At 41.2% G+C, this 25,900-nt stretch overlaps 1 protein-coding gene across 1 annotated transcript; it reads left to right on the forward strand.

Annotated features, from left to right (window-relative positions):
* Positions 1-25,687, forward strand: RSPH3 (radial spoke head 3). Its single transcript, XM_059176433.1, has 9 exons — positions 1-5; positions 4,858-5,790; positions 10,187-10,274; positions 17,529-17,670; positions 19,205-19,350; positions 20,336-20,539; positions 22,007-22,169; positions 24,016-24,102; positions 25,081-25,687. Exons 1-9 carry the CDS (start codon positions 1-3, stop codon positions 25,353-25,355), a joined length of 2,043 nt encoding a protein of 680 aa, XP_059032416.1. The 3' UTR covers positions 25,356-25,687.
* The last annotated feature ends 213 nt before the right edge of the window (positions 25,688-25,900 follow it).

The following is a 25,900-nucleotide window of genomic DNA, read 5'->3' on the forward strand; positions in this document are numbered from 1 at the left end:
ATGAGGTAAGGCCAATCCCTACACTCGAGAAACTTGTGGCCTAGTTGTGGAGGCAAACATATTAGCAAGTTATTATAAATGCCACGCGGTAAATAAAAGGTGGAAATATGATCAAGGAGTACACGAGCCCCAGTTAAAGGTGTTAGAAATGTGATCCTGGAGAAAACAATAGGAGCCATGGCTTAAAGGATGAGCATAAAATCAGCCAGAAGGGATAAAGGGGAGGGGGTGCCTGGGTGGCACAGTCTGTTAAGGCACCTGGCTCCTGGTTTTGGCTCAGTCGAGACCTAGGTTATAAGATCGAGCCCCACATCGGGCTCATTGCTCAGCATGGAGTCTGCCTTAGGTTCTCTCTCCCTTTGCCACTCCCCCCTGTTCTTCTGTGCTCACTCTCCCTCTCCCTCAATCTAAAATAAATAAATAAATCTTTAGAGAAAGAAAAAGAAGGGATAACGGAAAAGCATAAATCACAGAGGCAGAAAACAAAATAGTCTGCCCAGTGGCACTACTGTGCAGGTTCAGCTACTCTGGGGGAAGAAAGTACAAGGAGAAACAAGCAAGATCTGAGACTGGAAAAAGAGGCAGCACCAGGTAGTGAAGAGCTTACAGCACATGTAAACCTGTGCTATTCATTCATTCATTCATTCATTCATTCAATAAACTACTAAAGCCAGACACTAAGCCATGAGGCTTAAATTACAGGGATTCACAGGGTGAAGGGGTCACAGAAATGTTTGAAGAGGGACCCAGCATGATCAGAGCATTTCAGTTTGACCATCCTGTGGTGGCACAGAGGAGCCAACTCAGGCTGTCTAGAGCAAGTCAAAAGCTGGTAAGAATAGTAGGTACGGATGCAAAGAAGAGGTCTCAGAACCAAGAAACATTTAGGAGGTCAGACAGGCCGGACTTGGTGATTACTGAGAATGAGAGAAAAAGAGGGAAAGAGAGAGAGAGAAGCATAGCAAGAGAGGTTTGGGGATGGGAAAATAATGAACATTAAGCTGATACTTCAGTGCACAGGCTCTGGACCCAGGCAGATCAGGGTTTGCATCTCAGTTTTGTCACTCATTTGCTGTATGACTTCAGTAAGTGACTTTAACTTCTTTAAGCTTCTGTCCCCTTATAAGTTAAGTAGAAATGATCTAAGAACCTACCTCATGGGGTCATGGTAAGAACTAAGTGAAATCATGTATGTTAAGTGCTGAAGATAGTGCCTGCTGTATCAGAAACACCTGCTAATTGGTAAGGATCTTGAAAATGATTATCTAGGGGTGCCTGAGTGGCTCAGTGGGTTAAAGCCTCTGCCTTCAGCTCAGGTCATGATCCCAGGGTCCTGGGGTCGAGCCCCACATTAAGCTCTCTGCTCGGCGAAGAGCCCACTTCCTCCTCTCTCTCTCTCCACCTGCCTCTCTGCCTACTTGTGATCTCTGTCAAAGAAAGAAAGGAAAAAAGAAAATTATTATCTACCTACCTGCATTGGCAGTCACATCTACCTTTTGTATTACTATGATGAACTGTGCACACTTCCAGGGCAGGCGAGCCCCTCCGATTGTCCATGATGCCCTCCTGCCTACATTACTCCATCGTTGGCTCTCTCCCCTACAACATCCGTTCTGCCCTCGCTACTCACTCCTAGACCATACCGACGTACAGTCAACTCTCCCATTAAAAAATATGAAACCTTCTCTTGGCTGTTTCCCTCTGGCACCAACCTGTTTCTTTCTTTTTCTCTGCAGCAAACTCCCAGGCACAAATCTCCCTCCTCCCACTCTCTTCTAAATCTCTAACTGAACTTTGTCTTCCCTAACTCCACTATCGGCACCCTCTGCTCCACAGCCAAAGATTTCTACCATTGCTAATCCAACATTTACTGCTGCCTTGATCCACGTATGGCGTTAGGCATCCTTACTCCCTTCTCCTCAAAACACTTTCATCACTTGATTCCCAGTGACCGGACTCTCTGCAGTTTCTTCCATCTCTCTGGCCATTCTTTGCCAGGATCCTTTGTTGGTTATTTTTCATCTTTCCAGCCTCTAACAATGCTCAAGGGCCCATCTGTCTTCTCTCTTGACTCCCTAGTATTCTCACCAAATGTCATGGCTTTAAATAGCATCTTTATGCCATTAACGCAAAAATCTGGATCTCTACTCTGGACCGATCCCCTGACACCCCAGTCTCCCATATCAAACTGTCCACTCAACACCTCCACTTGGATGACTAACATGTCTTTCATGCTAATGCACCCAAAACTGAACTCCCTCCAAAAAACGCTCCCTCTAAAACCTGCTCCTCTCAAGTGTTCCCTCTATCGGTAAATGGAAACGCCATTCTTGGTGTAGCTTCTAAGTCCGAGCAGTAGCTTCAATCAGACAACTCTCTTACAGGAACAACTGTAAAGGCCGAAACTAAAACTAAAAACAAAAATAAAAACCACAGAGACATTTTGAAGGCTCGAGAATAAGCCAGCCAGTGAAGAAATGAGGAACTGGGATCCCAGGGAGAAAGAAAATACCTAGGGATATACAACTTCTCCATTGTTTTTCTCCTGGGGCATTTGCTGAGTTTACGGGCAAGTAGAAAGCAGTGGTGAAGAGTGTCAGGAGTCTTTCAGATCTGGGCAGATAAAAATTACAGTTGAGAACTACAGACAGAACTTGAAGGGACAAGACCCCAGACAAAGTAGGTTCACAGAGAAATAAGCCTGACAATTTGGTTTTTATCCTTAAGGTGTTTACTGAATTCTAAGCTGAAAAGACACTAAAAATCAAGAAACCAAGACAGTGCAAAGTGGCTAAAAAGGCAAGCAGGGCTTTTAATAACCTCGTGGACTTGGGAATACAAAAATTGGAGTGCAAGGTTCCTAGAGATGGGTACCTATTGAACATCCCAGGCTTTCTGCTGAGATTCCTAAAGACTTATGCTCTTGGATCAGAGCAAACCAGAAAGCAATCAGCCCTCCCAATGCCTGAATCCTTGATTAAAGGTCTCCTACCCCAGGGCGCCTGGGTGGATCAGTGGGTTAAAGCCTCTGTGTTGGGCTCAGGTCATGATCCCAGGGTCCTGGGATGGAGCCCCACATTGGGCTCTCTGCTCAGCAAGGAGCCTGCTTCCTCCTCTCTCTCTCTCTCTCTCTCTCTGCCTGCTTCTCTGCCAACTTGTGATCTTTGTCTGTCAAATAAATAAATAAAATATTTTAAAAAAAAAAAAAAAGTCACCTACCCCTACTCTAATTGCCAGCCAGAATAAAATTAAATCCTCCAGAAAGACATCAGCCAGAGCCTCTCCACAATTTCTTCTGCGTAATGGTTAACATCTTATGAAAAACTTTAGCGTGATCTTTAACTCCTTTCCTTCTCTAGTGTTCCATTTCTAATCCATCTGTATCTACCTTCAAAATAGATTCAGGATCTCTCTGACAGCTCCATTGCCTGGCCCCTGATCCAAACCACGTTCTCAGCCAGGCTTACTGTTTGATTTAGTCTCCTGCTTCTGCTTTGCCCTGCTTCAGTCTATTCTCAACCCAGCAACTAGAACAGATATGCTTTTTTAAAAAATTAAATTATGTCAGGGCACCTAAGTGATTCATGGGTTATGTGCCTGCCTTTGGCTCACATCATGATCTCGGGGTCCTGGGATGGAACCCCAGGTCTTCAGGCTCCAGGCTCAGCGGGCGGTCTGCTTCTCCCTCTCCCTCCAGCCCCCCTTCCCCCTGCTCCTGCATGCTCTCTCTCTTTCTTCCTCTCTCAAATAAATAAATAAATAAATGTTAAGCTTCTATTCAAAAGCCTTTGGGGTTTTTAACCTCAGAGTAAAAGTTCATCTTCACGCTGACCAACAAGGCACAAGGATCTGAATTCATTCCCTCTGACTTCATCTCCTAATGCTTTTCCCTGCTCCACCCCCTCTAGCCTCCTTAGTCTTACTTAGAACACACCGGGTTTGTACCTGCCTTAGAACTTTGCACTGATGGCTTCTTGGAATGTTAGAGTTTCAGTGCTCCATCTCCTTCACAGCTCCACTCAAATTCCACCTTCTCAGTAAAGCCTTTTCTGACCAATCTAAAATCTCTAGGTCCCACTCCACCTCTGATACCTCCTAGGCTGTGTTTTATCCTTAGTTCTTATAATTATCTAACATACATATTTTACTCACTTAGGAGTTCTCCAAGGACCTTGTGTTTCTGAGCTTTTGATCAAGCCATTCTAAATGTACATCCCCAAGTCTCTCACCGGTGAAAACACTACCACCCATCAAACAATTAAAATTTCACTTTCTCCTATAGCCCTTCCATAAATTACCTCAAAATTAAGAGATCAAACCTAAAAGTTTCAGGCAGTGTTTACCTCTAGCATTCACCATACACCTTTATTTAGAATTACTTATACCATACCTACACACTGGCTTTAGATCTTAATCTTCAAAGTGCAGGAGGAATCTAGCTCATCATTTACCAGACAGTTTGAAGTATACTTATTAATGCTTTTAATCCTCATGACAAATCCTAACAGATAAATTCTATCGCCCCCATTTTACAGACCAGGGAAATGAAGCACAAAAGCGTTAACTTGCCAGAGGCTGTGGACCTGGTACCCCGCAGAACCTGGGTTCAAAACCAGACAGCACTTAGCTGAGCTGAGGAGTGAATGCAAGTGCTAATAACTGACCATTCAGGGACACATACACTTCACTTACACAAACTGTAGGATTAACGTTGCTAATACTGAAACCAAAGCATCTGCATTTCCAAGCACAAACCCACCCCATGACGCCTCTTTCTTCAGAGTCTGGGGCCCGACAGATTAAGATACAGGAGGCCTAACAGACTCAACAAAGCACCCACCCCTCTGCCAACATTAGATGTCTGGGGGGCGCCGCCGTCGCTCGTGCGCCCGAGGATCCGCCGAGAGCTAGCGACGGGCGGGTAAGAGCACAGGGAGCGCGGGAAAGAGCGGACACTGCCGCGCAGCGCGGCGGCAGCCCGCAGCCCAAGGTGGAGGGGCGGCGGCGCTGGGAGCCGCGGAGCAGCCCTGGCCGCGCCCTAGCACGTAACAGAGCGGGGAGCCCGGGCGCCCCGAGTGCGCGGTCGCAGCTGACCAGCCCCGGGGAGCGGCGCGGCGGGAACAGAAACAGCCGAGGGCGCCCCTTAAGGAACGCGAGCACGTGGCCCTGGAAGAATGGCGCCGACACCAGCCCGGCAGAGCCAGACTTCAAAGTGGGAACGAGGACCGCCTCGCTGCTCGCGCAGTTCCCCGAAGTCCCCAAGCCCGACTCGCTCGGGAGGCCGCTCCTGAACCGCAGGCGTCCACGCCCGGGACGCGCCGAGGGGCGGAGCCAAGGGCCGGACGTGCCCCGGGGGGCCGGCCTGCCCGCGAAAACCCCCGGCCGGAAGTGCCTGGAGGCCCCGCCCCCGGGCGGAACTCCGGGTTGCTGGGCAACCAAAGCGGGCTCCTCGGGCTGGCTCGGTGTTCCCTGGAACCAGCCGAGCGTAGCTCCCACCTCCTGTCCCGGCAACCTCCCGTCCCGCCCGCCGTCCTTCCTGCCGCCTCTCCTTGCGTCGCGGAATCCCTGCCCTTGGCACCACGCTCACGTCTCCGGCTCCCACGACCACTTAGCGCCCACCTGCCTGAAAGCCAGTCTCCACGGGAAGCGAAGCGACCGGGCCGCAGGCGTGGCCTCCAGGCTCCCGGACCGCTCCTCCCCGGCCATGGGCACCTACACCTACACCTACACCAGCAGGCCCCGGGCCCTGCCCTGCCAGCGCCGCCGTTACCGGGACAGCATAACGCAGCCGTGAGTGAGCAAGCAGCCCCGGTGGGGTCTCCACCTGCCCCGTCCCGGAGCCGCGGGATGCGGGCCCCTTCGCCCCCGCAGACTTCCCTGTGCTGCTCTGCCCTCTCCACACCTGCCGAAATAAACTTCTTCCCTAAAGAACTGTCCCGTGCGTGGAGGCATGAAGCGAGAAGGGGCACGGGCGGGCTCCCCTCCTGAACCTTAAACGAGCGTGAGTTGCTGGCGTGATCGATTTACCGTGGCCCGAAAACTCACGGTTCACGACCTTGGAGTCCGCTAAGTGCCGGTGGCCAGCCGTGGGCGCCTCACGAGCGGCCTTCGCGTACATTTTCCTCCGTAGTCCACAGTGCCGTGACCTTGCTTGAGTAACTCCGTTATGCAGAGGGGGACACGGGGACAGGTGACAGGCACGGGAGCACGTCCCGAATGACAGCCACGTCGAGCTCTTTCCACGCCAGTCTTTGATCAGGAGTCAGGTTATCCTTCCGTGCTGAACCCCAAGTTGTATTTTTATATCAATAAGTATTTATGGGCAAATATTCGAATATCCGCTTCATTGTTATCCATAATAATGTTTACGGGCCTTTCCCAAGCTTGTAGTTCTTTCCATAAGCCTCAAATTTTGGAACCAGCAGAACTTCCCAAGAACGCAGACTCCACGGAAGTTGGAACCTTTGTGTCTTTTGTCCAGCTGGGATTGTGCCTGACATACAAGAGGCCCTCACACAAATCGTTGAATTAATGATTGAACCAAGTAACTCTTGATGCGTATTTCAAACACTGAGTCTAAATTCATGATTATTTTATTATGGCAAATAAAGACTTTTTAAAATAAGAAATGCCTGTTACTTTAAAGAAACCAAAATGGACATTTTAAATTTTTTTAAACGATTTCATGTATTTATTTAACAGAGGGAGAGAGAGAGACAGAGATAGTGACAGAGATAGAGAAAGAACCAGGGGGAAAGAGAGAAGCAGGCTCCCCACTGCAGGGAGCCCAGAGGCGGGGGCTCTATCCCAGGACCCTGGGACATGGCCTGAGCCCAAGGCAGATGCTTAACAGACTGAGGTACCCAGGCGTCCCACAAAATTTAAATTTACAGAGGGATTATTTGTATTATAAAAGGATTTCATTTAAAAACACTTTCTTGTGGCTTTAAGTAATATCAAACAAATCATTACTATTAAATTACACCAACACATAAGAATCAATGGTGGTTCATCAGGAATGATTTTTTTTAATAGTTAGTTGATAAGCAAGTTGCAGGACCTTGCTTATATTGATGCAATCTGTTGATAAAGCCATTGGAAGGAGTATGTGTGTATGTGTGTGTATTTGATTTTTCAGTTTAAAATTATCCTTAGTGGTGATTTTCAATTTAAAAAGTAATACATGCGGGACGCCTGGGTGGCTCAGTTGGTTAAGCAGCTGCCTTCGGCTCAGGTCATGATCCCAGCGTCCTGGGATCGAGTCCCACATCGGGCTCCTTGCTCCGCAGGGAGCCTGCTTCTCCCTCTGACTCTGCCTGCCTCTCTGCCTGTGCTCGCTCTTGCTCTCTCTCTCTCTCTGACAAATAAATAAAATCTTTAAAAAAAAAAAAAAAAAAAAAAGTAATACATGCTTGTGAAGCAAATGAAAAAACAAAATAAGGATGAAAAGGGCAAGTTATCTCCCACTCACCTCTTTTCCTACTTCCCTTAATCTTATATTATTTGGGGCTCCTGGGTGGCTCAGTGAGTTAAGCCTCTGCCTTCGGCTCAGGTCATGATCTCAGGGTCCTGAGATCAAGCCCCGCATCAGGCTCTCTGCTCGGCAGGGAGCCTGCTTCTCCCTCTCTCTCTGCCTATTTGTGATCTCTATCTCTGTCAAATAAATAAATAAAATCTTTTTAAAAAATCTTATATTATTCTTTTACACCTCCATACTTGAGCATATGTACAGTTATATAGGAGGTTTATTTCCAAAATTGAATCATACTACACATGTTAATCTGCAGTTAGCTTCCCCACCTTTTTATAACCTATAATTCTTTTTTTTTCTAATTTCTTTACATATACATATACATACATATTTATTTTTATATAAACAGACTCCTGTGGTTCATGCTTGAGTACATTCTTAATGCCCAACCCCCTTCCCTTGTAAACTTCTTTCCCTCCTGCCCCCAAGGTAAACCGTGTTAATGCCCTTACATGAATGTTTCTGGACTTTTCTCCACACTCACATTTTATGTACAAATATATAAATATATGCATACAAGCACACATGGGTTTTGTCTACCTCATAGCAATGCTAACATTATACGCAATTCTCAGCATCTTCCTTTTCTCACTTAATTCTTTGTAGAAATCCCTCCAATTATTTTTAATAGCACGATATCCCCTGGGGCATAAATGTACTATGCATTCTTAAAATTTTCGATTTTTGATTAGGTATTCAGTTTGATTCAAGTTTTTTTTTTTTTTTAAGATTTTATTTATTTATCAGAGAGAGAGGGCGAGAGAACAAGCACAGGCAGACAGAATGGCAGGCAGAGGCAGAGGGAGAAGCAGGCTAACTGCCTAGCAAGGAGCCCGATGTGGGACTCGATCCCAGGACGCTGGGATCATGACCTGAGCCGAAGGCAGCTGCCCAACCAACTGAGCCACCCAAGTGTCCCTTGATTCAAGTTTTTATCACAATGAGGAAGTTCTCAATAAACAACTTTTTGTGCTGGCCTTTTTATTTCTATGAAGCAGATTCCTGGAATGGGGTTGTTAGATCATGTATATTTTTAACATGAACAGATGGAACAATATGCCTTTTCTTTAGTGATGTTTAAACATATTTTTCCTTACATCCTCACCAGCAATAGGTTTTATGGATTTTTTTTTTCTTTTTGGCTTTTGATAGTTTGAAATCAAAACAAAAATTTTCCTCATGATTATGTTAATTAGCACTAGGAGGTTTTAACCAAGTAAGTGTCCTTTAGAATTTTTTCTATTTTAAAAAATTCACTGGGTACAATGTATAGGACAGATTCTGAGAAAAATGTTCCCAACAGTTAAGACTAAGAGACTCTTGCAGTAGTCCAGGTAAAATATAGCGGTGGCAATAAGCGATGGAAAGATACGAAAAAGATTTGGGGAGTAGAATCAATAAGACTTGCTGGATACAGACAGTGAGGAGGAGAGAGGAATTATGGATGACTCCCAGGCTTCTAGATTAAGCCAGTTGGGTGGTTATTGGTACCAGTTAGAAACAGGGAACACTAAAGACCTAAGAAGTTGGAGGGGGAGAGTGATAATTAGTTCAATCTTGAGGTTGCTTTCGAGACATCTCAGTGAGAGGTCACTGAGCATATCAATTGGATATATATTCCTGGAGCTCAGAGGAGAGTTCTGAGTTAAAGGTAAAATAAAATTGGGAGTTTTAGGTATATGGATTATGAGGAAAGCCCTGAAAATGGATGAATTCAGTGAAGGGCAAGAGAAGGCCTAGCCCTGAGATCAGGAGGAGCAAACACAGGCTGGGAAAGACAAGTCCTAGAAAAACAATCTGAAGACTATCCCGGTGTCACGGCAACTAGAAAAAAGAGTGCTTCAGCGAAGGAGTGACCAGCTGAGCTGAACCCTGCCCAGAGAGCGAGTAAGATGAGCAGTGTTACATGCCTGGGTTTTAAGTAATATGAGGTCAGGCTATCCAAAAGTGGTTTTAATATATGATAAAAAAAAAAAAAAAGCAATTTACAACCCCTCTCAAAATCATTTCTAGTAGAGTGCTGTTATTGGTATGGGTCAATATTTGACTTCATAGCCATACATCAGATATCATTTAAAGAACTTTGAAAGAAAACATCAACAGTATGTTTTTTCACTACTGATATTCTGATTCCCCCAAAGCAAAATTCTATTAAGATTTAAAACAATATCATTTTAACAATATATCTCTGAGTTTAAAGAAACAACAAGAAACTTGATTTACTTACTTCATAAGCCCGATTCTGTGAATCTTTTCAATCCTTGAATCCAATTACCAGTACTTTAAGGCAGGCCCCTTTCCAACCGTCCATTTTCACATTTGTCAAGTAGTCTAACAGATGTACAGCCCTAAGTCCAGCTCTGCCACTTACTAGTTAGGTAACCTTGGGCACATTCCTTTCTGAATCTCCCTCCTCTTCTGTCAGATGGGAATGAGAGTTCCCAACTTGAAGCTTATTGTGAGCAATAAATAAAATATGTGAAGGGTCTGGCATATAGCAAGCATTCCATAAATGGTAGTAATTTGTCAGGGACTGTGCCCAAACAAAAATCTGTTTTCCTAACATTTGTATCTTAGTCTACATCTAACTAAAAATGAGTTAACTGCACAGACCAACACTATTACAATAGTTATTTAGAATTTGCTATTTTACAGAGCTGAAGAACCTATGCATTACGGAAACATAATGTATGACAGAAGGGTGATCCGAGGCAACACTTATGCTCTACAGATGGGACCGCTGGTAAGTAAAATTTGAATATTCTAACACACAGCTTTTCAAAGTACTTGTGCTGAGCGACCAGTTTGTTTGTTTTCATTTCTAATTTGCTGTAGACTAAAACAGTTATAAAATAAAATACTGATCGATTACTAGAAAAATTAAATCTAATTTTTAAAAAAAGACATGTGAAATACAAGGCTGATGGTGGGTGCCGGGGATTCAGGGAGCGGGGATTAGGGAGTTAGTGTTTAGTGGGGGCACGGGTTCAGTTTTGCGAAACGAAGAGTCTGGAGATGGATATGGTAATGGTTGTACAACAGTGTGAATGTACTTAATGCCACTAGATTCTGCACTTCAAAATGGCCTTCACCACAATTAAAAACAATGATTTAAAAAAATACAAAAACTCCAATGTTTTGCTAGATTAACAGCACTTTGTAAAACTGCTCTAAAAGCTTACACACTTCAACTCTCAATTTCTATAATTAAATTTTTACAGACCAGTTCAAACAGTTCACAGATAACACTTTGAGTAGCACTGGTATAACCTATTTAGGTTTGTTTAAATTATTTCATACTATAATACTCTCCTCATTATTTAATCCAAAATTCTTTTCTTTAATTTCTAATTTAATTTAGTTTCTTTAATTTCTAAATATTTATAATATTTACTGGGTTTTAGGTCCTGTGCTGAGTACCTAGGATACAGAGATGATTAGGATGTGGCTTGATGATTAAGAGTGATGATGAAATATAGTTAATCTGTAAACACTGTGTGATATATACATGCCCACCACCACCACATGGTGATATATGGAATATTAGACATTCTGAAGCATGTACATCAAAGCCATCAAGGAAACTCACTAAAAATATTGTATGTTTCGGCCATACCCTGGATCTGCTGCATTTAGAACCTTCAAGGGTTGGACACAGATAAGTGCATCATTAATTAACTTCTCTAGGCAGTCGGTACAGCCAGTTCAGGGACCAACATTTGAAAACAACAGCTCAAACATGCAATATAGATGTGATTTGGCATCTTGTGGCAATAGCAATAAACACTGGCACACCTAGATCTAAACTAAAAAAGAGAATCACCTTTTTATAGTTTTTTAAAATTAATATTGTGATGATTTGATTTTTTTTTTTTTTTTTTAGTTCTTTAGTTAATTATTCAACAACTTACCTAAAAACTCTATACTGAGACTTCCAGTCCAGACAAGCAGGAATTTGTCAATAGCACAAGAAAACACTAGAAGATTCTGGAAGTAGAAAGAAGGAAATGGACTGGCTAGGGACCTCAGGATTTGAGCGACATAGTGATGAGTTCCCTAAGTCTTCTTAAATCCCATTCAGAACACTGGAGAAGCTTGCAACCCAGCACAACCAACAGGCACACGCCTGTTGCCTTTATCCAAAAGACTGCAGAAGGGTAACCTAGCAGAACAGAAACCTTTTTACTGCCCTTCCCCAGCCAAACCCCCATGGAAAAACTGCCCTGTCCCCCTAGTGGAGTCAGCAAGACGTGGCCGGCGAACTGGACTTCCATCCCCACACTGGCAGCAACTGTGCAGTACTCGTCGGTGCTCTGATTCACTCACTGAGGTGGTATCAACAAGGGCTGAGCAGGAAGCTTACCTTCCATTCTCACCCAGGGGCAGTGAGATGGCCAGAGATGGTACAAGTTGGTACCCTGCTTTTCCTGGGGTGACGGCAACAGAGTTAGGAGGCAGCTGAATTTTCAACCCTATCTGGCAGCAACAAAGAGAAACAAGTGAGAGAAAGCAGTGTTAGAGCTCCACTCCTCTATACCCCAATACTGGTGTCCCAGCAGGGAGCTGAAATTCTACCCCCACCAGGCACCAATAAGGTGATTGATACAAATTGATCCTCAGCTTTCACATGGGGCCTAGCAGGAGGCTGAATTGCTATCTCCACCCATGCCTGCATGCCACAGCAAAAAGGGATGACTTCCTGCTAAAAAAAAAAAAAAAAAAAGATTCAGATCCAGAGTTTCACATCCTAACACCCAAAATTTCCAGGATACAAAAAAAAAAAGAAAATTCGCTCATCATACCAAGAACCAGAGCAGTCACAACCGGAATGAGGAAAATCAGTCAAGAGATGACGACACCAACATGACTCAGATGTAGGAATTACCTGACAAGGATTTTAAAGCAGTAATCATTTAAAAAATGCTTCAATCAAAAGTGAATAATTATGAACATTCCTAAATGAAAAAACAGAAAATATTAGCGAAGAAATAGAAGTCATACAAATGAGCCAAATGGGGGCGCCTGGGTGGCTCAGTCAGTTAACCATCTGCCTTCAGCTCAGGCATGATCCCAGAGTTCTGGGATGGAGTACCACATCAGGCCCCCTGTTCAACGGGGAATCTGCTTCTCCCTTCCCCTTCTGTCCCTCTCCCTGCTCCTCTCTATCTCTCAAATAAATAAATATCTTTTAAAAAAAATGAACCAAATGGAAAATATGTAAAAAGTCACATGACTCATCAGAAATGACATAGGGAGCAATCAGTGAATTCAAAGCCAAATCAATGGAAATTACCCATTTTGAATGACAATTAGAAAACAGGCCACAAAATAGTAATAATAATAAAAAGTTAAAAAAGCTTCACAGCTGAGGAGCAATAACAAAATGTCTAACATTCATGTTTTCTGAGTCTTGGAGAGGAGAAAAGGCATGGGACTGAAAAAATATTTGAAGAACTAGTGTTTGAAAATTCCACAAATTTGGCAAAAGGCAAAACCTACAGATCTAAAAAGTCAGTTGAACCCCAAGCAGGGAAAACCCAAAGAAATTCACACCAAGACACAACAAAATCAAATTTCAAAACTAAGATTAAAAAATCCTGAAAGCAGCTATAAACACATGACACATTGCCAGAAGTGGAACAATTATTTGACTAACAGTGGTTCTTCATTTGAAACAATGGAGGCCAGAGAAAGTGGCACAGTATTTTTCAAGTCCTGAAGGAAAAGGGCTATCAAGCTCTAATTCTAATCCAGTGAAAACGTTCTTCAGGAAGAAAGAGGAAAACAAGTTGCTCTCAGATGAAGGAAACCTGGAGGATTTGCCACCAGCTGACTTACCCTTAGAGAAGAGCTAAAGAAAGCTCTCCAAGTAGAAAGGAAATGATAAAAGAAGGCGGCTTGGGACTTCAGAAAGAAAGATAGATCACTGGATTAGGTGAAAATAGGGATAAATACAATAAACTGTCTTCTGGGTGTTAAAAATCGTGTTTGATGGTTGAAGCAAAACTACAACATCATGTGATGTGGTGCTTAATATATGTAGATAAAATACTTAAGATGATTAGATTTTGATTGTATTTTAAAAGTAAGGAAAATAATGCTATCTAAATGGCAGTACAGTTTTTGCCTTCCACTTAAAGTGGTAAAATGTTGATATTAAATGTTGACTGTGGTCAGGTACATAGTATATTGTAAAACTTGGAGCAACTATTTTTTTAAAAACTATGCAAAGAGTTATAGTGAAAACTATAACTTTTTTAACAGTTAAAAAAAGAATTCTAAGAAATGTTCCAACTAATTCACAGAAAGGAAATAAAAAGAAAACAAAAATTAGAACAAACAAATCAAAAAGTAAAAAGACAACCCTAACATGGCAATAGCTGCCTTAAATGTAATGTAATAGTTGTAATGGTTGCTTTAAATGTAATAGTTTGCTTTACTGTAATAGTTGCTTTAAATGTAAATGGTCTAAACAAGCCAATTAAGAGATAGATAGGCAGAGTAGATAAAAAAAAACAAAAACAAAACAATACAAAAAAAACCCCAACCATGACCCAATTGTGTTCTGTCTACAAGAAACTCATTTCAATTACAGTGATGTAGGTAGGTCAAAAGTAAAAGGATGGGAAAAGATAAATATTAATTTTTAAGCAGTAGTTGTGGCTATCTAAATAACAGATAAAGTAGACCTAAGGAAAACAATATTACCGTGGACAAAGACGGACAATACAAAATGGCAAAAAGGTCACAGTATACCAAGAAGATATAGCAGTCTTAACTATATATGCACCAAACCACAGAGCTTCAAAATACATGAAGCTAAAATTGGAAGGAGAAATAGACAAATCCATAATTTTAGTTTGGTACTTCAATATCCATCTATCAGAAAATCAGCAAAAATTTAGAACTACACATCACCAACCAATAGGTTGTAATTTACATTTATACAACACTTTCACCTAACAACAACAAGAGTACATATGCTTTTTTTTTTTTAAGATTTATTTATTTTAGATAGCACGAGTCGGGGCAGAGGGGTGCAGAGGGAGAGACAACCTCAAGCAGATTCTGCACTAAGCACAGAGCCCAGTGGTGGGCTTGATCTTATGATCCTGAGATCATGACCCAAACTAAACTAAGAGTCAGATGGTTAACTGACTGCACCAGAATTCATACAGTTTTGAGGCTCCTGTGGAATATTGACCAAGGTAGAACATATCCTGGGTTACAAAACAAATCTCAAGATACTTAGGATATTTGAAATCATACCATAATGGAATAATGTCTCTTTCAAAATTTCAAACTAGAAATCAATAATAGGTGATAACAGGAAATCTTCAAACACTTGAAAATTAAGCAGCACATTTCCAAATAATCCATAGAGGAAATACTAAAGGGAATTTTGAAAGACCACTCAGGACTAAATGAAGATACAACAAATCCAAATTTGTGTTTCATGCCAAAACAGCGCTGAAATGAAAAAAACTAAAAAGGAAAGACTCCAAACCAATAATCTAACCTCCTACATCAATAAATGGGGAAAAGATGAGAAAAATAAACCCAAAGCAAGCAGAAGGAAGAAAGTAATAAAGATAAAAGCAGAAATCACTCACATTGAAAACAGTAACAATAGGGGCCCCTGGGTGGCTCCATTGGCTAAGCATGGGACTCTTGATTTTGACTTAGGTCATAATCCCAGGGGGTGAGATGGAGCCCCAAATCAGGCTCAGTGCTGGGTGTGAAGCCTGATTAAGATTCTCTTTCTCTCTCTTTCCCCTCCTACCCCCACTTACACGCACTCACCCTCTCTCAAAAAAAAAAAAAAAAGTAGAGGCACCTGGATGGCTCAGTTGGTTAAGTGTAGAACTCTTAGTTTTGGCTCAGGTCATGATTTCATGGGTCCTGAGATTGAGCCGCACTCCAGGCCCCACAGTTAGCAGAGGGTCTGCTTGAAGATTCCCCGCCGCCCATCCTCCTCCCCCATGCGTGTGCGCTTGCATGCACACATACTCTCTCTCAAATAGATGAACCTTTTTAAAAAGCATACAACAACAGCAGAGAAAATCAATGGACCCCAAATCTGGTTCTCTGAATAAAATTGGTAAACCTCTAGCAAAACTACCAAATTAAAAATGAGAAAGAAAACACAAACAGCAGATACCAGAATGACTATCAGGACATATAACCATAGATCCTGCAACCATGAAAAGATTAAATTTCTTATCTTTGAAAATATCAGTAAAATTGATAAGCCTCTAGCAAAACTGACAAAAAAAGGTAAAAGAGGGGTTCCTGGGTGGCTCAGTAGGTTAAGCGTCTGTCTTCAGCTCAGGCTATGATCCTAGGGTTCTAGGATTGAGCCCGGTGTCTGCTCCCTGCTTGGCTTGGAGTCAGCTTCTCCCTGTTCCCCTCCCCTCCCCCCCCCACCACTCATGCTCGCTCTCTCTCGCTCTCTCTCTGTGTCTCTCTGTCAAATAAATTAATTAATTAAAATCTTTTAAAAAGAAAAGAAAGGAAGTCGAAAAGGAGAAACAAATAAGCAAATATCAGGGATGTAACTAGTAAAGATTCTGTATCTAGTAAAAGAGTAAAAGGATCATAATAGAATACTACAAATAAATCTATACATATAATTCAACAAACTAAATGAAATGGGCTGATTCTTTAAACTATAAACTACCAAAATTCACCTAACATGAAATAGATATTCTGAATTGTTTAATAACTATTAAAGAAATTGAATCTCTAATTTAAAAGCTTTCAAAAAAGAAAAAAAAAAAAAAGCTTTCAAAAAAGAAAAAAAAAAAAAAAAAAGCTTTCAAAAAAGAAATATCCAGGCCCAGATAGTTGCACTGGAAAATTCTACCAAGGATTTTTTTTTTTTTTAATTCTCATTGATTTTACACAATTTACATAAATTTACACAATCTCTTCCAGAAAATAAAAGAAGAAGGAAAACTTCAGGGAATCAGTATTACCCTGATAACCAAATCAGACAAAGACACCTATAGACCAATAGCTATCATGAATGTCAATGCAAAAGTCCTCAACAAAATACTAGCAAAGAGAAACCAGCGGGGATTCCACACTCAACTGGGAGTCTGCTTGAGATTCTCTCTCTCTCTCCTGCTCCCCCTCCCCATCCCACTCATGTGCTCTCTTTCACCCTCTTTCAAAAAAATAAATTAAATAAATCTATGATATCATCACAACCAGAAAAAGTGTATGCATTTAAATGACAATGGCCACTGTATTAGGGAAATGGGAATATGGCATATTTTTAATAAATTTTAATGTTACCAGATTGTTTTTACAATTCTAATTTTAAATATTAAAATTTTTTTCCACACAAAGTCTTTCAAATTTCCCCATTCTTTTCATATTTACCTTGAGATAAGACAGGTTAGCTATAGGAAATGATTACAGAATGAGATACAGATATGAAATCAAGGACCTCTAAATATTGCAGAGCTCTACTGTAAATAATTACATTTTTAACCCATAATCAGCTATTGTTTGGGGACAATAGCTGGGACAGGCTTTGTTCGGACTGAGAATATTTCCTTTGTGACCTCACATATTTTTTCAGGAATTTTGTCTATGTGAAATTCAGATTTTTTTTTTAGATCCTAGTGCTTTTCAGTTCCTTAACTACACATTAAAATGTATTGTAACTGAGTAATTCCACAGTATACTTGGTTACGAGGCATCCAAGGAATTCACGGTAAAAATGCTTGAATAAGGAAAAAGAATTTATTAGATGGGATTCTGCAGCTGTTTATTCCAGGCAACAGTCACACTTTGAAGTTACTTACATGCTTCATCAGATAACTTTATAATTACCTGACAAAATTCAAACAGAATTTTAATCATGAAGTCACTGATAATCAGGAAGAATTGTATGACAGATGCTCTTACGCTATCCACTTCTGGAATGGCAGTTCTGTATGCTTTGAGAAATATCTTCTAAATTTTAGAAGCCTTTTCTGTCACTCAGCCTGGGCAGCCTGATCCTCTAGAGATTCAGAGACAGCAGCAGGCGAAGAGGAGGGCTCTTGCCAGAAAACGAGCCCAAGAACAGCTCAGACCACGAACCCCCGAACCAGTGGAAGGCAGAAAGCACGTGGATGTGCAAACAGGTATGTAACCATGGCCCTGGCATCATGGCTCCTGGGTTTGCTCACTTTTCTAAGTCAATTCTTTTTTTTTTTTTTTGGCTTTTATATTACTTACATATCCGTTAATCTATGCAGTACTGCCCCAGTCACATGGTAGGAAGAGCGCATTCATTCAACAAATTCATAGACTGTATTTTATTATTATATTGGGTATAGCGGGAAGTATGCAATAAGGTTAAAAAAAATTTATGACCAAATTAATTCTCTCTTAGCTCTTTTCACATACTTCTCTCTCCACCTGGGATTATTCCTCTCTCTTTTTTTTTTTTTTTATATCCCGACATGAATCCCTGCTGGACCTACAGGAGAAGAGAGCAAGGAAGTTCTACTTTGACATTTTGTCTTTTGAGAGGCATGAACTCAGCCAGATCTGACTCCTCCCCTTCTCTCCCCAAAGCCGCTTCTGCTCTGTCCTTCTTTCACTGCACACATTCCCCAAGGCCACATGGGCTCTGCTGGGCCAGTGCCAGGCTTTCCTACTCATTTGGCTGTTCCCAGGATTACCGGGACCTCTAGGGTTGAGCGGTGGTGTTGTCAGGATCTTGATAATCAGACAACACGTGGTGTTTTCCTTAGACTGATGTAACTACTCAGGATTCACCTTGCATCTTGCCAAGATGGTGAGTGGTTTTACCAGTTATTGCTGGGTAGTTAGGACAAAAGGAACCAAACCATTCCAGGTCTTTTCCCCCCTACCTTGAGGCCAAGACTAGAATGCATATATGTCCATAATTAGCCAATGTAGCTATAATTCTACAAGAGCTAAATTTTAGTGTTTCTTTATACATCAAAATATCAAGTGATACAGTAGCAGCTGCTTTGTATTGAGTTTTCCTATATCTGAGACCATTCCAGTCCTCTACCTGTGCATCTCCTTTATTATTAAAAACTCCTTGTGATGAGTCATTATGATCCCTTTTACGGATAAAGAAACTCAGGCTCTAAGAAGATGTAACTTGACTAGGTCCTGTGTTCAACATCTGACTTCAGTTCTCATGTTCTTTGCATGATACTACACTGCCCTTGCCTAGGATAAATGATTCCTAAGGTGAAATTTGTTTCGTGTGTCTGTTTAATGATCTATAGCCTAGAGGGAACATCAAGTAACATGGTGCCTAAGTTTTAAAATATCCAGGAATTTTAAAATCTTTATATGTTTACTATCTTAGGATTCTGTTATACAGATGGATTATTAACTCTCCGTCTCTAATCATACTTTGCATCTTACATTCACCTAAGCTTCATGTTCTTTAGTTCCATTTTCAAGTACTAAGCTCAGTGCTTTCTCAACGTTCCATAAATGCCCTAGCCCAACTGGCTCAGTGTTCTTCCAAATACATAAAACTGCTTAGGACAAGGCATGAATTTAATCCCACAATTGAGCACTTCTTTTCTGATCTATTTAATTCTGTTTTGAAGGAGCTAAAGTTTCAATACACGTATATGCTTGAAATAGAACAGAATTTCAAACTCGGTTTGTACGGTATTCTCTTAGAAATATACCTTGAAGAAATTGCTGACCGCATAATAGAAGTTGATGTGGAATGCCAAACAGATGCCTTTTTGGACAGACCACCAACACCCCTCTTTATTCCTGCCAAAACTGGCAAAGATGTGGCCACCCAAATACTGGAAGGAGAGGTACAGTACATTATTTGGACTTCCTTCTATCTTCTTTATAAATAGGTAAAGTTAGGTTTAGTTAAAAGCTTACAAACCACTTCATAATCATAAAGATGCTACCTACTGGATTTCTTTCCAAATGTACCTATAATAGTTTTATTCTGAACTACAATGTTCTGATTTACCCTCTTTGCTGATCAGAAATAAAAAGCATTAGAAATATTTTTAGAATATCTGCACTTTGATTTTTGTGTGTTTGCATACTTAATATAGGGATACAAGGTAAACTTGTACCAAATAAAGAAAAATACTATCTCTGGTATAAGAGGTTCCCTATTAGTTGCTTTTAAATTATATAGTTTTCATGAAGATACTCTATGTTAGGGAAAAAAATTCTAAAATATTTACATTTTCATATCAATGTAGAATGCACAAATAGACCAGTTTAGGAAATTGAAGAGAGGGCAATTCTTATGCACATAATGACTTAAGTGAGATTTAAGATTTACTTGAAGGAATTGCACTGAATTTGGGAAATAAAGTAAGTCTTCACAAACTACATAGAAGGGTATATTTGCCTCTAAATTCTAGAGAAGAATCACCAAAATGCCCGTTATTCTTGTTCCTTAGTTCCTTGGTTCTTCAAACTGTTAATGAAAATCTAATAGAAAGGGCAAAAATTAAGAAATATAAGGATATTTCTTTTGGGTTTCAGAATTTGATCTTAAAATTGTTGAGTACCAGAGTTCATTCTGATGAGTACGTAAGTCTTTTTATAATTTTTGGCTGCTCTTCTGTGTGCCCTGTATGGCTGTTGTGAGTTTTGGAAACCATAAGTAAGTCACCATCACAGCGTCTGGCACACAGAAGATCCTCAATAAATAGAGAACCCTGCCATTACCTCTTTTCTGGATATTCTTTCTTTGAGCATTTGGTTCATGATTAAAATTTTAAACTTGCTTTAAAAAAATTTTTTTAACTTGCTTTGTCCTGTGTGTTTAAGCTCTTTGACTTTGATCTTGAAGTAAAACCAATGTTAGAAGTTTTGGTGGGAAAGACCATTGAGCAGTCTCTTCTGGAAGTGATGGAAGAAGAGGAGCTGGCCAACCTGTGGGCCAGTCAGCACGCGTATGAGGAGCTGCGCAGCGCTGAACTCGCTGAAGTTCAACGACTTGAAGAGCAAGAGAGACGGCACAGAGAAGAAAAAGTATAGAATTCTAGTTTTCTTTCTTAGTCTTTGGCTATTTAACAGATTATGTCCTGAATCACGTGGTATGTCATAGGCTAAAAATCTTTGCAAATATGTCAGGAAAATGTTTGTTGCTACAAAAGAGGAGATAACTGAGCAACAAACTTTACATTTACAAACTTTTTTACATTTACATTACAGGTTTATAGAACTTTTAGTAAGAAAAGTTTTAGAATCTAGTTTTTAAAATGTGCCAACAGGCATGCCTGGGTGGCTCAGTCGGTTAAGCATCTGCCTTCGGCTCAGGTCATGGTCCCAGGATCCTGGGATGGAACCCGCATTGGGCTCCCTGCTCAGTGGGGAGCCTGCTTCTCCCTCTACCTCTCCCCCTGCTTGTGTTCCTGCTCTCTCTCTCTCTCTGTCAAATGAATAAAATCTTTTTAAAAAGTAAAAATAAAACATAAAGTATGCCAATTACCTTCAGTCAGGAAACACTAAACTCTGTGATCTTTGAGAGTCTATCTGGGTCTGGCAATAATTGCTGCCCTATGTTGGACACTGAATAGATAAAGTATATAGGAGTGCCTGAATACCTAAAAGAGTTCAAATAATTTCCCAAAGTCTAGTTTACTGCACAGAATAGCTTAGTTGTTTGCATATTCTACTTAATACCTAATCAAATAGACTTTCCATTTTTCTCCATGATGAATAATTAATTGTGTAAAGGGCATAGGGCTTATGGTAGAGATTATACAAATGCAAGACTATTTGTTTACAAATGTGAAATGAACAGTGGCAAAATTAGCTTTGTTGAAATCGGGGAAATCCTTATCAAAGGAAATGTACTTGTTTATTTACTATTAGGAAATATACTATGAAAATAATGAATAAAATCACCTAGATTTATACTTGCTTAAATTCTGAAAATAGACTTCATTAGAAACTATATTAATGCTCCCACTTCCACATGGGAGTAGAGGAGATGGTTCCTTAGCTTTATAGATATCCTGTAGTCTATAAGAAGCAACAACAACAAAAGGGAGGTTTATAATTTTCAGAGCTCTATGAACTCAGAGAAGCTCACAAATGAGACAACTCACGGATCCACGTTCTTTACCTGAAGATGTCTGAGCCACTGTAACTGTTGTATTGATAATAGTTTATGGTAATACAAATCACAAATACATATAACTATTATTCTTTGATATTATCCATACAGTTAAACATGTTCATCTTCAAGTGGTTTTACTTAAAAGTGGATCAGGAGATGAGTCTTCCCTTGAGCTCCATCTCTTTTTTGAAATCAATTCCAGTAGCTGTTGAAATTCATTTAAATCTTGAATGAAAATTATGAACCATTCCGATTCCTTGCTGTCCATTTTTTGATACAAATACGTGTCCAGATTCTTCCACTCGCTAGATTCAGTGTTTGGGGAGCACCTGACCGGCTAAGTAACCGTGCGCGGTGGTGTTTTCTGTGCGCAGGAGCGGCGTAAGCAGCAGCAGTGGGAAGTGGTCTACAAGCACAACGAGACCGCGCAGAAAGTGGCCGCCCGAGTGTTCGCGCAGCGCTACCTGGCGGACCTCCTCCCGTCCGTGTTCGACAGTCTCAGGGACGGTGGCTACTTCTACGATCCCATTGAAAGAGGTGGGTTGGTGGAGGTGGTGTAGGATCAGTGCTGCAATACGCATCTTCCTAGTGCTTCCAAGTAGTCCCTTGCCCATGTTTATGTTGAATTGGAATCTATCTTTATAAAACAAAATTTTTAAGTCAATTATAGTTGTTTTAAGTAAGTACTGCTATTATTGAGAGGTATACTATAAAGCTCATGATTTTAGGGTGTCAGTCTGTCTGTACTAAGAAGCAACATTGGGTAGTAGGCAGAAATACGGGCTTGATGTCAAAAACGAGTTTGGGTCCCAGTTTCACCATCGAGCAGCTGTATGACCTTCAGTTTCCTCATGGGTGAAACAAGGATTATTTAGGAGCTAAATATCCTAATATGTACGGAACATAATATGTATAAAATATGTGCAGAAGTAGTTGTTCACTTTTTCTCAGCTGACTTCCTATTCCACTCAAAAACCCTTTGGGGACAGCAATGAAAGTCGTGAATTCATTTAATTAGGTGTCTCCACCACCCTGGGAACTGAATTAAGTGTGGGAGATAAAAATGAGGAGACCTGGTCTCTACCTTTAGAGAACTCACACCTGTCAGCTTTCTGTGAGCACCCACCCAGACCCACCCCTCAGCTAACCTGACCAAAGGAACCTCACCCTCCTTCCTCAGGTTCAAAAGCCCTTAGATGCACATTGCTTTTGTATACAGGTCCTATTTCAAAAGGCTAATAGTATTGTGGAGCAGAGGTTAGTAATGTTAATCTTCACTGAATACATACTCAATTCATAGAGAGAGGTCAGATTACACACAACCACTGGTTTACAGTTATATCATACTTTACCATTTATGTAGTATTTTTCCATTTGACCCTTCCAGGAACCCTGATGGGGGGAGGGGGTAGATAGGGCAAATGAATTCCCATTTTTCAGAAGTAGAAACTGAAGCTCAGAGAAGTGAAATGCCTTCTCCCAAGCAGCCATTCAGCTTCAGACTCTGACCCCAGACCCACTGCTCCTTCCGTGCTGCCCTGCCAACCCCCTGGGGTCTAGCTAGACCTCTGCTGGTAGTCATAGAGGCTGATAACTTTTTTTTTCCTCTCAGAAATTGCTGGAAAAGTCAGTTACAGATCATTTAGAAGCTTAAAATGAGCCTCATGCCTCAGATTAAAAATGATTTCTAGTAGTGAATGTAATACCCTATTACATTCTCTATTGTCATCCCATTGAAAACTAATGGATGCCATCCCCCCCCCCCCCGCAAAAAGCCATTTTGAAACATTAAAGTGTGTATAATAATGGATCATATTTTTTTAAAGGCTCACACAGTAGAGTAGATTTCCATTTCAGTTTGAACAACTTTATCACTAGTGGAAGCACCTAGTTTCTGACCCATTTCTGGATGGCCTTCTTCTCAGACACTCTCTGACCCTTGGAGAGCTTGTCCTAGGGCCCAGGCTTCAGGCTTCTCTTTATCAGCACGGTTCGATCCCATATTCGCATCACATTTGAATTGGGGTTCTGCTCCCAGACCCACATCTTCCTCCCTACTCCCCAACCCCCACCCTACCTCCTTCAGCAAGCCAGAGTGCACCTGTGCAGTTAGCTCCAAAGGCCTGGACACCAAGGAAGACCTCATAGTTTTGAAAATATTCTTTTTACTGCAATAGAAGGGAAATGGACCACAACATGCTTAGAGAATGTGGCAAAAGTAATGCTGTGTAAGTCTATTTGACATTTTGTATTAAGGAAACAGTGTTGATGAATCTTCAACAATTAGGGGGAAGGCACAGATTCTTCCTATCTATAATAATTTATTAAAATCAGTATAATGATTGAATTTCATTGTAACAAAATTAACCTTTTTTTATTACAGATATTGAGATGGGATTCCTTCCATGGCTAATGAACGAAGTTGAGAAAACCATGGAATACAGTATGGTGGGAAGAACAGTGCTTGACAGTAAGCTCTTTTATTTTACTTAAAAGTCACTTCTGGGGGCGCTTGGGTGGCTCAGTCAGTTAAGCATCCGACTCTTGGTATCAGGTCAGGTCAGGATCCCAGGGTCGTGAGATGGCGCATGTACCAGGCTGTGTGCTGGTCGTAGAACCTTCTTAAGATTCTCTCTCCCTCTCCCCCTCCGTCCTTGCCCTCATGTGTGCTTCCTCTCTCTCTCTCAAAAAAAAAAACAAAAAACAAAAACAAAAACAAAAAATCACTTCTGGGGCACCTGGCTGGCTCAGTTGGTAGAATGTGACTCTTGATCTTGGGATTATAATTTCAAGCCCCACACTGGGTGTAGAGACTACTTAAAAAAATAAAATATTCTTTAAATATAATCCTTTTTAAATTATTTATTTATTTATTTATTTATTCGACAGAAAGAATCACAAGTAGGCAGAAAGAGGGGGGGGGCAGCAGGCTCCCCGCTGTGCAGAGAGCTCAATGTTGGGCTCGATCCCAGGACCCTAGATCATGACCTGAGCCGAAGGCAGAGGCTTAACCCACTGAACCACCCAGGCGCCCCTTAAATATAATCTTTTTTTTAAACATTCATTTCTGAGATTTTTCAACAGAAAGAATAAATAGAAGAAAGATGTTAAATTTTATAGTTTTCATTTTTAAAGTTTCATTAGCTCAATTATATTAACAAAGGCACCAATTTTTACCCTCAATAGTATTTTTGGTTCTTGTGTAATTTGATCAGAATCAGTATCTTCTCTCTTGACTGTATAAATCCTGCTCCGTTAGAACAGGCATTGATCTGAATTCATATTCAGCGCATTAGGTCTCGTAGAAGTGGAGTGGTGCTGCCGTTGTAGAGAACTAACACAGGGAAGGGCTGAGGTCTGGCAGATGCGTCCCGCTCCTCTGTAAGTCAGCCTTACAACTGCTCTAACAGGAGCAATCACAGTGACTTTTGCACATGTACTGTTCCAGTGCTGATTCGCGAGGTGGTGGAAAAGAGACTGTCCATGTACGAGCATAAGGAGTACCCGCCCCCAGAGGTGAAGCCTGAGGATGGGCTTGGTGGTCCCGGAGCGATGGGAGCACCACTGACGGATGAGGAGTTCCTTAAACGAAGTATGTCACAGCCACAGGGGCCCCTTTCAGACAGGGACTCCCTGCAAAGAACACTAAGCAATGGAAGGTATGTGGGGGACATGTCGCCCCAAGAAGGGAGCTTCATGGAAGAAGAAGAGGATGAGCAATAAGAAGACCTCAGGGAGAGAACGGTTGCCACCGAGGGGCGCCTTCGAGCCGGGACACGCTCCTCGGCCAGTCAGCGTTGCAAGCGATCAGGTAACGCGCAGGTCCCCTCAGGTTATGGAAATTATGTTGTGTTTACTCAACATTGTCTCATGGACTGGGCAAATCAAATATGTTGAAATAATAAAACTAATTAAAAATGAAATTTAATTCATTTATTTAATGGTAGATATCTAGAAGCTGTGTTGTTGTAACTCTAATGAGAATCATGTCTGATTACAAGCTTTCTGTTACCACGAATGGAACTAACAAATATATTTTCCCTTAATTTTTCTGATTTTGTGGTTTGTTTGTTTTTTAGTGTCATATTTAATGTTAGATATCAGTGCTGTTAGCCACTGAGACTTTCTGCTCTACAGGAAAACTATTCTACCTACCCCATGAAAAAATACCTAAATGTCACATCACTGAAAGCTTTAGTGCTCCTCCTTGTAAGGACCAACACATACACCCTTACCTGTGTGAGACTAAATAGATCGCTACCCCTTCC

This window comes from Mustela lutreola, chromosome 6 (genome assembly GCF_030435805.1).
Source record: "Mustela lutreola isolate mMusLut2 chromosome 6, mMusLut2.pri, whole genome shotgun sequence".
Taxonomy (NCBI): Eukaryota; Metazoa; Chordata; class Mammalia; order Carnivora; family Mustelidae; genus Mustela; species Mustela lutreola.

Bases quoted from the DNA above. Each gene is read 5' to 3' on its own strand.
- RSPH3 (XM_059176433.1), top strand. The intron at 10,275-17,528 runs GTAAGTAAAATT...TCTGTCACTCAG, and splicing joins CTCTACAGATGGGACCGCTG to CCTGGGCAGCCTGATCCTCT. The intron at 17,671-19,204 runs GTATGTAACCAT...GTATTCTCTTAG, and splicing joins GCACGTGGATGTGCAAACAG to AAATATACCTTGAAGAAATT.